The sequence below is a fragment of the Dunckerocampus dactyliophorus genome, chromosome 8, assembly GCF_027744805.1.
Source record: "Dunckerocampus dactyliophorus isolate RoL2022-P2 chromosome 8, RoL_Ddac_1.1, whole genome shotgun sequence".
In the NCBI taxonomy this organism is placed as follows: domain Eukaryota; kingdom Metazoa; phylum Chordata; class Actinopteri; order Syngnathiformes; family Syngnathidae; genus Dunckerocampus; species Dunckerocampus dactyliophorus.
This window is the reverse complement of record NC_072826.1, coordinates 16,380,918-16,396,857: the sequence shown is the minus strand read 5'-3', so window position 1 is coordinate 16,396,857 and position 15,940 is coordinate 16,380,918. Positions and strand designations below refer to the sequence as shown.

At 41.0% G+C, this 15,940-nt stretch overlaps 2 protein-coding genes across 9 annotated transcripts in view; one reads left to right on the top strand and one right to left on the bottom strand.

The window, feature by feature from the left end:
- Window positions 1-7,713, top strand: part of slc12a5a (solute carrier family 12 member 5a) — a 170,602-nt gene extending 162,889 nt beyond the window's left edge. For 2 of the 3 annotated variants that reach the window (XM_054783728.1, XM_054783731.1), the window contains exons 23-26: window positions 511-743; window positions 864-878; window positions 1,027-1,160; window positions 2,899-7,713. In XM_054783728.1, coding sequence (XP_054639703.1) covers window positions 511-743; window positions 864-878; window positions 1,027-1,160; window positions 2,899-2,990 — 474 coding nt within the window. In that variant the 3' untranslated portion in view covers window positions 2,991-7,713. The remainder of the gene's footprint in view (window positions 1-510; window positions 744-863; window positions 879-1,026; window positions 1,161-2,898) is intronic. The other variant, XM_054783730.1, reaches the window with a different exon arrangement.
- The window catches only part of ncoa5 (nuclear receptor coactivator 5), a 25,023-nt gene continuing 16,629 nt past the window's right edge, over window positions 7,547-15,940 (bottom strand). For 4 of the 6 annotated variants that reach the window (XM_054783732.1, XM_054783734.1, XM_054783736.1 and 1 more), the window contains 5 exons: window positions 12,670-12,802; window positions 12,357-12,559; window positions 10,055-10,259; window positions 9,741-9,832; window positions 7,547-8,565 (listed from right to left, as the gene is read on the bottom strand). In XM_054783732.1, the coding sequence (XP_054639707.1) occupies window positions 7,925-8,565; window positions 9,741-9,832; window positions 10,055-10,259; window positions 12,357-12,559; window positions 12,670-12,802 (1,274 nt within the window). In that variant the 3' untranslated portion in view covers window positions 7,547-7,924. The remainder of the gene's footprint in view (window positions 8,566-9,740; window positions 9,833-10,054; window positions 10,260-12,356; window positions 12,560-12,669; window positions 12,803-15,940) is intronic. The other 2 variants (XM_054783733.1, XM_054783735.1) reach the window with 1 other exon arrangement.

Genomic DNA, 15,940 nt, shown 5'->3' with positions numbered 1-15,940 from the left:
TTCTCGTGTGGAGAAAAGCTGTATGGCGAGAACAAGGCAGCCAGAAGCCAATCAGACTGTGAACCATGGCAGGCCACTATGAATGAAACCTGCCTTGTTTTATGACTCGGGTTAAATTAAAGTTTGTTTGTCCAGTCATCGTACTTTTCTTAAAATTACTGTTGAAGTCCCATCTCTTCTCCTTCTCGTGGAAGCAATCTCGTGCGTCGTCTCGTCTCATGTGCTGGGTTTGTCGTGTCATCCCTAGTACAATATTTAGTGTGTATTATGATATTCTGTGGTGTAGGTAGGTACCCGGTTTTAGGTTCATTTATTCAAGATTTGTTTCCAAGCGGCTCCTCACACACACTTCCTCTCTTTTGTCTTTCTCAAACATTCTGTGACTGGACCTCGACATTCCAACATGTCCACCTCAAACGTGACCTTTCAACCTTTCAACTTGTTGATTTACATGTTGACTCCACCCGGCCCGGCCACCCCATCCGTCCCCCTCCTCCTCTTGTCTCATAGTCAACGTCGGCCTCTCCCCCTGTGCCCCCCCCTGTCCAGGTCCAGCTCATCCATGACAACACCACCCCAGCCAGCCCCGCCACCCCCGCTGCTCCGCTGGACCCGGCTGAGCCGGCTCAGAGCCCCGGCGAGCAGGTCCAGATGACCTGGACGGAGAAATGTGACGGTGAGGCCAGCAATCCGCCTGGCGCCGCCACACCAGTGGGCATCAAGGACATCTTCAACATGAAGCCGTGAGTGCTGGGAACGGTTGGGCACGTCCTTCCTAGCGTCCCAAAATGTATTTACGGCATAGTGGCGCAGTGTGGTGTGATTTAGTACTGATGCGTTTTTCCCTTCTTGCCCTGCTGCAGTGAATGGGAGAACCTGTAAGTACCCAAAGCCCTCATGAGCCCCATCAGTGGTATTTACATGAGCGCATGAGGACAGTGATTACGTGTGCGAGTGACCATCTGTCACCCCCTCTCACCTGTTGCACCTACGAGTCCCCACAAACTCTCTTCTCTTTGCGTCCAGGAACCAGTCCAACGTGCGACGCATGCACACGGCGCTCCGACTCAACGAGGTCATCATCAAAAAGTCCTCAGAGGCCAAGCTGGTCCTTCTCAACATGCCCGGACCACCCAAGAACCGGACTGGTGACGAGAACTGTATCCTTGTAGAATTTAAAACAGGAAGCGTGTCTGGTTAGGGTTAGGGTTGGAACACTTCAATAGAACACCTTGACCAGGGAAATTAACCATCTTTTACGTTCAGAAAATTAAAGAATTTATGTTTTTACCAATACAGTCATCTCTCGTTTATCACAGAGTAGTTAGAGCATAGAAAACCTGTTTTTTTTTGTTATTAGTTTCTTATTTTGTTATTTATTTATGTATTTATTTTTGCCCACAGACAGGAAAATGAACACTCGATTATTCTTACATGATATAATAGAGCTAGGCTCTATTTTCCCTCTCACATGTATGACACGTAATCTTACGACATTTATTTTTTTTACTTACGAGAATAAAGTCTAAAATGTACGAGAAAAAAAACTTGTAATATTACGAGAATAAAGTCATAAATTTATGAGAAATTCATCGTAATATTACGAAAAAACTCGTAATGAGAATAAAGTCATGAATTTATGATAAAAAACTCGTAATATTACGAGAAAAAAGTCATAAATCTATGAGAAATACATCGTAAGTTACAAAAAAACTCATAATATTACAAGAATAAAGTGAATATATGAGAAAAAAAGTCGGAATATTACGAAAAAAACTCGTAATATTACGAGAATAAAGTCATAAATTTATGAGAAATTCATCGTAATATTACAAAAAACTCGTAATGAGAATAAAGTCATGAATTTATGATAAAAAACTCGTAATATTACGAGAAAAAAGTCATAAATCTATGAGAAATACATTGTAAGTTACAAAAAAAACTCGTAATATTACGAGAATAAAGTGAATATATGAGAAAAAAGTCGGAATATTACGAAAAAACTCGTAATATTACGAGAATAAAGTCATAAATTTATGAGAAATTCATCGTAATATTACAAAAAACTCGTAATGAGAATAAAGTCATGAATTTATGATAAAAAACTCGTAATATTACGAGAAAAAAGTCATAAATCTATGAGAAATACATCGTAAGTTACAAAAAAAAACTCGTAATATTACGAGAATAAAGTGAATATATGAGAAAAAAAGTCGGAATATTACGAAAAAACTCGTAATATTACGAGAATAAAGTCATAAATTTATGAGAAATTCATCGTAATATTACGAAAAAACTCGTAATGAGAATAAAGTCATGAATTTATGAGAAAAAACTCGTAATATTACGAGAAAAAAGTCATAAATCTATGAGAAATACATCGTAAGTTACAAAAAAAACTCGTAATATTACGAGAATAAAGTGAATATATGAGAAAAAAAGTCGGAATATTACGAAAAAACTCGTAATATTACGAGAATAAAGTCATAAATTTATGAGAAATTCATCGTAATATTACGAAAAAACTCGTAATGAGAATAAAGTCATGAATTTATGAGAAAAAACTCGTAATATTACGAGAAAAAAGTCAAATCTATGAGAAATACATCGTAAATTACAAAAAAAACTCGTAATATTACGAGAATAAAGTGAATATATGAGAAAAAAAGTCGGAATATTACGAAAAAACTTGTAATATTACGAGAATAAAGTCATGAATTTATGAGAAAAAAACGTAATATTATGAGTTTTTTCTGTACTTCATTCTCAAAGTCTCAGATTATGTTTTTCCTCATGGTGGCCGTAATACGCCGTTGTTCTAAACTGAAACATGAGCTGTATTCCAGAGCACCGTAGGTCCAAGGTGGTTCTTGTGATTCCTTAAGCTTTGTTTACCAGACATGGAGTTCCTTGAGGTCCTCACTGAGGGTCTCAACCGCGTCCTCCTGGTCCGCGGGGGCGGCCGCGAGGTCATCACCATCTACTCCTGAAAAAGCAACCCTCCCCTTTTGCCCCTACCATTACACACACCCCCATCCTCTCCCTGCTCCTGTGTTACCAGCCCCCCACTCATTCATCTCATCCACTCCCACAGCCCGACTCAGCTTCAGAGCTCCCCGACGAGCAGAACTCCGCTCGGACGCTTGAAGTCCTTCCTTCCACGTTGTAACGAGTCTCATGTAGAAGCAGTTTGTCGTTATTCAGTGTCACCCGCTTTAGTGTTTGTGGCGTGGAGGTCGTCGGGCACCGGGCGAGTTGGCCGTCGGGCTTGTTGTTAGCTGAGCTAGCTGTGGCTGCAAATGCATGCAGTGTCTTTTTCCTTTGAGTCGGTGTAGTTTGTTTTACCAAACGTGGCCGAGAGGCGGCGTCTTCGACGTCGGGGGAGGGGCGGGGCGAGGAAGCATCTGAAATGGCACCGCTATGACTGGCAGGTGTTTTTTTAGTTTGTTTGTTTGGTTTTTTTAGGTATTGGAACTGTGAAATTGAACTTGAAGAAGCTGGACTTGCTAGCATGACCTCATGGCGGTCTTTTCTTAGTGGCTGCCGCGTGGCCGCTGTCGGTGCCAAAAACCCCAAGAAGAAGACGGTTAGCTTAACTGTGAATAGTGCGTTAGCAGGCTAGCAGAAGATCACGACCAGCAGCCCTTTGCGTGGAGAACACTGTAAATAATGTACAAGCTCGTTGGGTATGAGTGTAGTATTTTTGTCACATATTTAAACAAAAACAAAAATCATTGTTCCAGAAATTCTATTTATTTGTGGGATGACATCGGACACCTCCACATGCACTGCACCTGCACTCAATCGACAAAAAAAGTGTTATTTTTTCATGTAGAGAACAAATATGTATTTATGTTTATAGACAGAGCTTATCAATGGGATATAGTCGTATATGCATTCATCCTGTGTCCTTTTGCCAAATTCGTATGCGTTATAAACGTGCCATATGATTTACAGTATGATACAATCGCAGAACTAAGTGTGCTAACTTTAACGTAACTAACGTGAAGAGGTCTACTATATTATCATTATTATTATTATTATTATTATCGGGACAACCTGGAAGTAGAGAAGAACAATGGCTTCTGTAGCAAGGAAAGACACTTTGTCCACGAGAGACACCGTTCTATGCAGTAGACTCAACACATTTTATATACACACATAACATATACGTATGTATATATATATATATATATATATATATATATACACACACACATACACATACATACATACATATACACACACATACAGTATATATGTATCTATATATCTATATATATCTATATATATATATATATATATATACATACATACATATATACTTACATATACTAACATACTTATATATACTACTTATATATACACAGTAATGTGCAAAAGTCTTTAAGCCACCGCCAGATGTGATGTTTTTAATGACCTTTCGTACACTGGAAAGTTAAAATGAACATGTTCCAGTATGTTCTATGGTTATCATCGTGCTTCCCCCCCAAAAAGCCAAAGAAAAAGCAAAAACACAAGCGGAGTCAAATGATTAAGATGCTCACAAGGTTTGGCGGCCACGCTTTGAACTCAAGTTTTGTTTGACATTTCAGGCAAATTATTGCTACGACAACAACAACAGCTTTTTTTAAAGAAGAAAAAAAATATAAACAACATCAGGACACCAGTGCACGGAAAAGCAACCTTTTTAGGCAGCAGAGCAGTTGGCCATGAAAATGAGCAATTGATTGTTTTCAAAGTAATTTAATCACCATTCAGTGTTCTTTTTTTTGTTGACATTTTTTTTTCTGGGCAACTTGTGTTTTTGACTACGGTAGGACACATAACAGTTAGTAGGACTATGCTACAAATATATATTTTGAAAAATATACGTATATGATTTTTAAAAGTTTGACATTTTAGTGAGGCTTCATTTCACCATTTGATAGCATCAAAGGAAGCACCCGCCCCCACGAACCAGGAAGCATTCTAACTGCTAACTAACAAACAAAACACCAATATAGCTTTTCTATGAAACACGCGCTGGACTGAGCGACCTACTTCTTTACAGTCATTACAAGCAACACATCTAGCGGTGATGGAAGACTTGATTCAATTTCAATGACCTTATTAGGCATCAAACGTTTGCACCTGGGAAGGAACGTGCAATATAGAGCTCAAATTTGCATTTGTTATTTTTCTTAACGTGTCTATTTTCTATAACGTCTTCTAACGTCACTTTAGTTCCTCTCACATTGTTTTTAGAGTCACTTGCACTTGTAGGAAAACTATAAATAGATCCATGCTATACATATTTATACATATATATATAAATATATACATACCTATACAGTATATGGGAAATCAATAGGAATTTAAATAGTTTATAGAGCGATTAAAAATGTTTTATTTGTGTTTTGCTCGAATGTCGGACCATTTGTGGTGAATGCTGCTAGTGACGTATTTGTATTTGTACATAAAAGAAGCTACATAAATATAAGTGGGGACGAAAAGGGTACAGAAATACATATCAGCTGTGGCGGTTGACTTCAAAAGAAAAAAAAATACTGATGCAATATAAGAAAAGGTTTATGCTCCTTTTATATTTAAGCCCGCTAAATTGATTCGGACAAATTGCCAAAGTGACAGTTAAATTTTTTAAAATAATTTGCCAAAACAAAGTTCATTTTCCAATTTATTTTTTGATAAGTCACGCAAAAAAAAGGGTCGTTTTAGAACATCGCCTGCATCAACTGAGCCTTTCAAAAAAGACAAAGACGTGCGATCGGCAGGAGGTTGAATATATTTCCTTGAAAAAAATGATTCTTAAATGTTTTTTCTAAAGTTTGCATGGTTAGCGTGTGGCCATATTTGTTTTTTGTGCATTTTATCGTGACCAACCTGCGGCTCAGACACCACAAAAAGGCTGCTAGCGCCACCTTGAAAGGTCTTTTGCAAACAAAATACATTTAAAAAGAAAATAAAAGTTATTGTTATTCGTTGTTGCTTAAAGTAGTCTTGTGCAAGGAGAGGTTTTTTTTGAGGGGGGGGGGTCTTCATTTGTATATAACGAATGAATCACGAACTAGTGTTGTCTTTTCTTGTTTGATCACTGTGGGAAAAAAAGTGTTAGAGTTTTGTAAGATGACGTGCAATTTTTTTTAATGTAATCTTTTGGAAGTGGTCACAATTAAATACCTTAAAAATCCCCAAAGTGAGAGCGTGAGACGTTAGTGCGAGTGGGCGGGGTGACAGTGCTCACTATTTACAGCCTGCAGCGACATCAAGTGGCGCTGTAGTGCACTGCAGCCTCAGATTTGCCTGCAAAATATACTACCTGTTGATTGTTTTTTAAATCCACGCACGCTCCGCCCACTTGCCAAAAAAAACCAAATTGTAAGGTGAGGTTGAATCCTTTCATCCATCGCCACCTCTCCTCCCCAAGTCCCCCATCCATCCATCTCCCTCCCCCCCAAAACCACCAAAATCTGTTGTGTATTTTTAATGTGATTGCAGTATAATTCTCATAAAAAGTGATCAAATTATATATAAAACTCGCGCTTCCAATGCTGGGAGCGGCTCTGCTTGGACACACACACATGCCATATGTGTGTGTGTGTGTGTATATGGCAACCCCCGTCCACCCCAGGCAACAAACTGTAGCATGAGACAAAAAGCTGCTGGTGATCACTCCTCAAGTCTCCATCCTTAAATGGATGTCAAGGGCTCTGACTAAAACACAGTTCGTGAGTAAGACAGAAAAAACACCCACCATCCACCACCCCCTTATTACAGAGGTCACCTGAGGTCAAATCCACAGGGCCACCTCATGATGGTCACATTAAAAGTTGCTAAACAATTCTAATGTGCTGCAAGCAGAGGCGCTCTCCAGTGGTGTAACAATGTGTGCATGCATGCAAGCACCCTGAACAAGATATATTTGTGTTTGTGCTATCAAAGTGTTTGATTTCTTCTCGTTTCCCTGTTCCCCCACCCCACCCTCCCCAAACCATACCACCACACACACATCTCTTTTAGCACTGGACAAGCAAATGCTGATTATTAGTAGAGTAGAGTACAAGATTCTATTTTTCATGTATTATCCAGAGAAAATGACTACCAAAGTATATTTAACTATAAATATCAATATCGTGCAAATATGTGCTCCAGTGAATTAGATGCAGACTTTAAAAAAAAAAAAAAAAGATTGTGCCAAAGTAGCAAGATTTTTGTTTTAATTTGAAATGCATGAAAATTCCCGAGCCTCATAGATCTATATACACCGATAGGATCTATACGTTTGTTTTGAATTCACTGGGAAACTTTGTATGGATGCTTGACAAGTTACATGGTTATATACTGCAAACACACACGTGTACAAAGTTTTTTCATCCATCGTAAGGTAAAGATGTTGTTCCTTTCATTTCTGTTAGCGGAGGGAAGGGGGACGCTGGGGTTCAGGGTGATAGTGGTGGGCTACATGTAAATAAATTAAATAGTTAGTGTGGAAGTGTTTATTTTTTGTGTCAGTGTAAGTTAAATATTCTGAGGTTTAAAAAAAAAGTCAACATGTATTCTTTATTGTGTTTCATGGTACATTAAAAAAAAGAAAAGAGTAGTTTTATCTTACATTTCAAATGCTTATATCTCTATGGCTTCTTCTGGCGATACCCGTTCTATTTTATAGATTTGTCAGCACAAAATGCAATAAACCAATACCATTTTACTACAGCAGTTTGTGTTGTGACTTTTTAATGGTGAAGACACGATCTAGAACATTCTGTACACAAGCACAGGGAAGACTGTAGAACCATCATGAACAAAGAACACTGAATGACCATCTTCAAATGGGACCAAAGCATGAAAATACAATAATAAAAACAAAAGCTTAAAATTGTTACAAAAACACGTCTACAGTCTGGGTACAGGTCAGGGTGGTCTATCAATAATGTCGGGGGTACATGGGCATCTGAGAGCCCATGCTGGCTGCTGGTCTACTTGCTGAAAGCTGCTGCTGCTGCTGCTGCTGCGGGTGGTGGTGTTGCTGAGGGTGTTGCTGAGGGTGCTGCTGAGGGTGCTGCTGTTGCTGTTGCTGCTGTTGCTGCTGCTGGGCCAGACCCGCAGTATTCACCAGGTGATTGAGAGACGGCCCGCTCTGGATCAAAGTGTCCAAAGCTTTCTGGACACTCGGGTTATCAAAATTGATACCAGAGGCAGAGTTGGGGACTCTTTGGCCACTGGAGGCAGCGGGCGCGCGGCCCATTTGGGCACCGTACCCCTGGGCTGTAGCTTGAGGGGCAGCGGGCATCCCCGGGCGGACTAGGCTGTGGCCAGGCCCTGCGCCGCCATACTCCTGAGACTGAGTTGCAGCAGAGGACGGAGCACCGCCCCCTCCCTGCATCCCGGTGTTGCTTTTGAAGAGGCTGAGGATCTTGGCTTGTAGTTCGTGATTGGGGGTGGCCTGGGTGTTCAAAGGATTTTGCATGGACTGAGGGGCCGGGCGGGCAGGAAGGGAAGGAGCGAGGCCCACCGCTGAGGGTGCAGCATCATGGAGAGGGGCGGCAGGCACCTGAAGGACTGCACCTGTCAACAAACAATGTTACCAAGTCAACATTTGCAATTCTCTGCCTATCAAGCACAGCAGGAGGAGTGACATCGATTATGTTACACATCTTTATTTGAGCCATCTTGCCACAAGTTTTGACTTTCTGGATTATCTTGAGAATACAACAGTATTGGCATGCCAAAGAAGATCTTCATGTTTTTGGCCATGACTGTGTGTATACACACACACACACACACACACACTTATTAGGGATGCTCTGATTGGCCGATTTCCATGAAAAAGCATGTGATCGGCTAGGGCTGGGCGATATGACCTCAAATTTATATCACGATAAATTGGGCGGTTTCACCTCGATAAGGATAAATGCACAATAAATCCCCAACCACTATATATCTTTGCCATCTGGAAATAATTGCAGGAAATGCAAATTATTAAATTAAATTGGTTGTCTATATGTGCCCTGCGACTCACTGGCGGCTAATACAGGGTGTACCCTGCCTCTCGCCCGAAGTCAGCATACTCCCGCGACACCAGTGAGGACAAGTGATGAATGAATAAGCATTTTCAAGCATAAAAATGGCTAAATTACAAAAACATATGCCATTAATAAGACGATTGAAATTGTGAATGAACTGGTCACTAGGTGTCAGTAAATGTTCAGTGAGATGTCACCGCCAGCATTTTAAGCATCTCACAACAGGCACAATTAAATAATTAGAAGTTGTGCATCGGGTCTCAAGCATCAATGGGAACCGGGACTAACATTGCGATTTTCCCGGGTTTGTTCAAATGTTTTCATTTAGATTCCTAGTTTCTATGCCCACTTCGCGGATCGGGAGAAATAGCCACGAGCACCAACGAAGAAGCAGCGGCTAAAAAGACTTCACACAACTTCACACAAAACAAAGTATTCGGCTGAGTGCAACATTTGCAACACAATGATATGCAAAGGATGATGCATGACTAAACACCTCCGGATTCATGGTGTAGATGTCTGACTTAAGTGTAAACAGGTTTTCTATGCTCCAACTATAAAGATGGACTCCTACTTTGCGGAAATTCATGACAAACCAAAGATTACTGTATTCGCCTGCTCCTCACCCCAAAGCTGTAAACCTACGGAGAAACTGTTTATTTAGAATCAAGCGACCCCATTGATGGTCATTCAGCATGAAAAAAAGAAGAGCTCTACCTGCGTGAGCATCTGCAGGGTTCCGCAAGAGCCGCCCTCTTTTGTCCGTCAGGTACGCTACCAGACCATCCAACTCCTCTGGCGTTAAAAACCTGATAAGCAAGGAGGAACAATTAAAACCCCAATAGTATACAGTGGAGCCCTGCTTTTTGCTGGGATTACTCTGCAGGATCACCACTGAATGGCAGAAATCGGAGTATTTGATAAGCTGATAAAAATCAACAGTATTTTTGACACACGGGCTTCCCCATGCCTCTCCTACATGCATGTTTTCCTCAGATTTCAGATCAACATTTGCAAATTAAAGGCACTACCTGTTCTCAGCCAGCAGCGTGATGGACGTGAGCAAGGAGGTGGGGTGGCTCTCTCGGTCGAGCTCTCTGAGCAACACATCATCAGCCATCTTGGCAGCCTTCCTGGCAATCTCCTCCCGCTCCTTTTCGCGACTCTCCACCTTGTAGGTGTCATAGTTGTGGGCTATGAGGATCATGGCGTCCTGCATGGGCATGTTGCGATGCTCTGTGGGAGGCAAGATCAGCATCAAATGATTAGCAGTGGTGGCAAGAAGGGGGAGAAGTACCAGAAATACTCCAATTAACCGCAGTCACCAATAGTGTGTGGTTTACAAGAGCAAATAACCGCTAGGGTCTGTAAATTAAAAAAAAAAAAAACATTGGTATCAACAACTGTGGTTGTAGGCTGTAGTGTTTTCATTAACTCCTAACGATGGCAAACGCTGCATGTGAACTATGAAGACATATAAATGACATTTATTATTGCATTTATTATTATTTATTAGATCTTTCCTGACTATCTACTTTTAGAAATTGGTGTGTACAATTCTTCAAATGTATTTTTTTTTTAAATATCAGATTACCGCAATTGTCAGGGGTGGTTTTAAATACAGTCAAACTTGTCTATAGCGGCCACTACAGGGAGTCTGCAAAAGTGGCCGCTATAGACAGGTGGCCTCTATAGACAGGTTGGCTTCCAGTTTGAATGTTGACCAGTAGAGGGAAAAAAAAGAAAAAAGGGGGAAAAAAAATCATAATAATAATGTTGACCAGTAGAGAGCACTGCGGACTGTGGATAAAAGTTGTACAGCACTACTAGCCTTGTTATTATCATGGTTCATGGTTTTAATCCTGAACATGCATGAGTCAAACAGTAGCACATCACATAGTACAATTCACAATTTTGCATGTCCAAAAAGGAGTAGGAAGAAGCAAAGCTTATTTAATCCTACCCCTCATCAGTTTCACATCAGTTGCAATACATTTATTCACCTCTTGTTCTTCCAAGTGTACTTTGTAAGGCTACATGACAATGTAGTGCAATCATAGCCAAGGTTTTTACTTACTAAAAGGAAGCTAGAGGCTTAATAATAACTGATAGAATATATCCACGACCCACATAACAAAGCTGTGCTAGTAATGTCTTACGCTTGTTTTTAATATTTTACTTTTTATACGGCAGAGTGTCATTACAGCTTTAGTTCATCAGGAAGTGACGGGAAGTGACGGTGGGCGTCCCGAGCAGGAGAGCTAGGCTCAGTGCTAGCTGTGAGTTTGGAGAGAGTTGGGAAGTGTGTTTATGTTGACGTGGATGTAAAGTCCTGCAGTGTTCTCCGCTGTTAATAAAGCCATTAAAGTGCATCGGCGACGTGAGTCTCTCCTTCCCCACAACAAGCGACATTACAGTATTGACCAGTGCACACCAGGAAATAAACGGTGTCATTTCTTACAGGCATTGCCTGGACAGCTATGTAGTGGGGCTTGTTTAACCTTTGCCTTGTGGGCAAGCAGGAAGGAGAGACGATGCTGAGAGATGTGTGTGTGTTCTGAGCTGCTGTCTGGTGGCCGCGTTCAAGAAATAAAGTTGGCAGAAGCAACAGGAGAAGTTTCCTTCTTTTCTTCGGAGCTGAATAACACTGACAAGTTAACAGACTAGTAGCGAACGGAAAAGAAGACGGCTTTTTTGTGTCGAATACAGAAGATGAGGATTGATGAAAAATAACGTGAGTACATTCTAAAATACTTCAATTAAGTACAACCGAACTCAGTTTTGCTCCCGCTGCCGCTTGCATGCTAGCATATGTTTTTTTTTTTTTTTATTGTAGCGTCGCTGGGAGCACGTCCTGTTCCCAGCCTAATTAGCGGTAATGTTTTGGTGCAAATGGTCTTAAAGTTACATGTTTGACCAGGAAATAGCAGGCTCAAAAGAAGACGGCTTTTTTATGTGGAACAACTGACAGTTTGTGTGGATCTTGTGAATGATTGTGACTGAGCTAGGACTCAGTAATTAAAGTCTACACACGACGGCTTCATTGATTGAAAAACGAAACTTTTTCGTGCATGAAGCTTCTACTTGAGTTGGTAATTTGGCCGCTATATGTAGTCAGATATTGACCAAGGGAGACAAAATGGGTGGCCGCTGGCCGTGTTGGACAGGTGACTGCTATACACAGGGTCTACAACATGTAAAATTTGCTGCGGGGGATTTTTCAGAGGCTGCTATAGGCAGGTGGCCGTTCTATAAAGGTGGCCGCTAAGACAGGTTTGACTGTATTTCCGATTTTCCACCAATCCTGAATGCATCAATACTGTCGAGTGTTACCTTGAGGTGTGCCAAACAGGATGTTGACGGTGCAGGATCGATGGACCTGGTGCTGCTGGGTAATAATGATGGCAAAAGGAGTGCGAGCTCGGCCCACATCTTCCAGTGCCTGAGTCAGCGACACCTCGGTGTTGAGGAAGATCAGATCCACCACCATTCCCAGATCGTGGACTTTGCGCCCAACCGTCTCAGCATACTCCCGACAGTTGGTTCGGAATCACAAGTTCACACACAAACAGGAAGCCGCATGAAATGACTGGTCGACTCGTTTCCTTGATGGATGTATCATCTCTTGTAAGGAGAGTAGACTTACTTCTGAGCCTTGTTGACAACGATCACAGAGCAATCGACGGGACGTTCGGTGTCTTGGCGCCGCTGTAGTTCTTCGTAGTACTGTCGATAGAGATCGTTGCGTCGACGCTCCTCTGGACGGGCGCGGTCGTCTGCTGGTGAGGAGAGGACCAAGAGTAAGTGTCTAGGACAATTTACAACAAACAAATATAGGGGAACCTCAATTAGCGTCATGAGTCCATTCCAGAAGGTCCGACTCAAATTGCAACATACTGTAAACAAATGCTTTTACAAATCCAAATCCAATTAATCTGTTCCGGACACCCAAAATGTTAACATATAACACTTAACAGTTTTACATGCAGAAAAAATTGGCATGTACATAAATACATATAAATGATGAAAGGGATACATGAACATTAAACATGAGTTTTACTTTAATTGAAACCTCTGTCGACAAAGACGGCGATGACGAGCTGCAAGTTAGGAGAAGAGCTGTCCACATGGATGCCACCTTCATATTTTGTTCCCGAGTTATTTCTTGAATTCAGTAGTGTTTCTCACCTTTATCAAAATGGTGGCATTTGCAACTTTCTTTGGCTCGATTGTGAGTTATTTTGCAGCCGTGATAAATAAGCAGAGACCTTGTGGTGTAACTGTGAAGTTAGCAAAGAATTACAGAGTCAACCACTGATGACATCATTGACGGACGATGGAGCGGGGAGATGTGTCCCTTTTCAGGGTCTGCATCCTTCAAGTGTGCATTTGCTGGGTGTGTGACGTCATTGGGGTGCATGAAGCCTGTCCCAATTCGGAAAAGCTCCAAGGGTCCTTAAAATGCGGCCATTAGCTCCAAGTGTTCATCGCGACCATCCTTACCGGTCTCCCATATACTTTGCAAGCCCAGATCTGAAAAAATATTTCAACTTTGCGGTACTATGGGGACGAAAAAAAGAAAAAACTTTAAGAATAGCTTTATTTATTTTTAACGCCGCATATGTAAAACTTCGTGTGACATTTAAAACTTACATTTGTTTTAAAATACGAGACCTCGATTGCCATAATTCTGACCAACCACCATGGTGGTCAGTGCTCTTCACCCAGCAAGAGCACCTCATACCGGGACAGACAGCCTCATACATGGAGCTTTTTTTCTTTGGAAGTAAAGCTATAACTCTTCTACTGCAGCTGTTACATATTGTGAATTGGACTTATGTCTAACTAATATGTGTAAGTGTGAAATAGTGTAAAATTTCTAAACTACTTATGCACTTTAAAAATTACATACGTAAATGGACAGGATGGAGTTACTTAGTATTGTTTGTGAACATGTACATTTCATTTTTTTGGCAAATGTTTACATCACTGGGTAATGTGATCTTGTGTTTTCTGTTCAGACCATTCCAGGAGTAAATGGACTCAAGACAAAAATTGAAGAACAACAGAAATGAATAATAAAAACATATATAAACTACAGCTTTGGAGCATCATTTATAAGCAGAGTTGTTTTTACCCATTCATGTTAATAATGTGCTGAAACTACTGCAGATGTCATGAATTTCCTCTGCCTTAATTACAAAGATTCAAGAATAGATTCTGCTACCCCAATTGGTCTATTCCACTTAATATTTACATGTAAAAAAACAAAACAAAACAAAAAAAACATTTATCACGGGGGATAGGTTCCCAAAATAGCCCACAATAAGTGAAATCTGCGAAGTAGAGAGAGTGCACCGTCATGGCAGAAAAAAGGAAGGAGACAAGGCATGAAGTTCTTCATTGCTCCGTGTGAACAATAAGAATAATAAGTTTGATGATTATGTTGCGTATTAAGAGTGTTTATCTTGAAGGTCTAACTTATATTGGTGTTCCAAACCCACACTGTGAAATCCTGTCAATGTACTGTATGTGTGTATCAGGATGAGAGAGTAGAGATTCCCCTGTAAATGAGGCTTTATCGCTGCTTGTACAGAGCCATGTCAAAAAATTTGAATATTGTGTAAAAGTTCATTGTTTTCCATAATATCATTAAAAAAATAAACCATATGTTCTAGATTTATTACACATCAACTGAATTTTTTCAAGCCTTTTATTTATTAAATCTTGATGTTTATAGCATTTAGTTCATGAAAACCAAAAATCCATGTGTCAAAAAATTTGAATATTTCATCAAAAAAATGGGATTCATAATACAGAAATTTCAATCCACTTAAAATTATGTTTAATTACTGTATTCAATACTTGGTTGCAGCTCCTTTTGCACGAATCACTGCTTTAATTTGGTCTGGCATGGAGGCAATCAGCCTGTGGCGCTGTTGAGGGCCCAGGATGCTTCGATGGGGGCCTTCAGCTCATCTGTGTTGTTGGGTCTGATGTTACTCATCTTCCTCTTCGCAATACCCACAGATTCTCTATGGGGTTCAGGTCAGGTGAATTTGCAGGCCAGTCCAGCACAGTAATGCCGTTGTCAGTAAACCAGGTACTAGTGGTTTTGGCACTGTGGGCAGGTGCCAGGTCATGTTGGAATATGAAGTCAGCATCTCCAAAAAGGTTTTCAGCAGATGGATGCATGAAGTGCTGCAGGATCTCCTGGTAGACAGCTGCATTGACTCTGCACTTGATAAAACAGAGTGAACCAACACCAGCAGATGACGTGGCACCGAAATCATCACAGACTGAGGAAACGTCACGCTGGACTTTAGACAGCTTCTCTCCTGTGCCTCTCCAGTCTTCCTCCACACCCTAGGAACTTGATTTCCAAATGAGAGACATTTGCTTTCGTCAGGGAACAGGACCTTGGACCACTGGCCAATAGTCCAATTCCTTGTATTCAAAGCTCAGGTCAGACGTTTCTTTTTTGTTTTGGGGTCAGGAGCTGCTCGACCCTGGGCATCCGGCTTCTGAAGCCCATTTCTAGGATACGTCTGTGGACTGTTTTCCTTGAGGTTCCCACTCCAGCCTCATTCCACTGCTTTGTGAGCTCAGTCAAATTTTTGAAGCGGCTCTGCTTCACAACTTTCTTAAGCTTCCGGTCATCTCTCCTGCTTGTGCAGTGTTTCCTCCCACATTTTGATCATCCAACAAGTTTCCTCTTATGTGCTTTGAAACAGCACTTTGAACAGCCAACTCTTCCTGAAATGTATTTTTGTTTCTTGCCCTCCTGATGGAGGATGTCAATAGCGGCCTTCTCCTTATCAGTCAGGTCAGAAGCCTTCCTCATGTTTGTGGTTTTGTGATCTGAACCAGGCTGACAAGTTTTTATAGGCTCAGGAAACCCTAACAGGTGTTTTGAG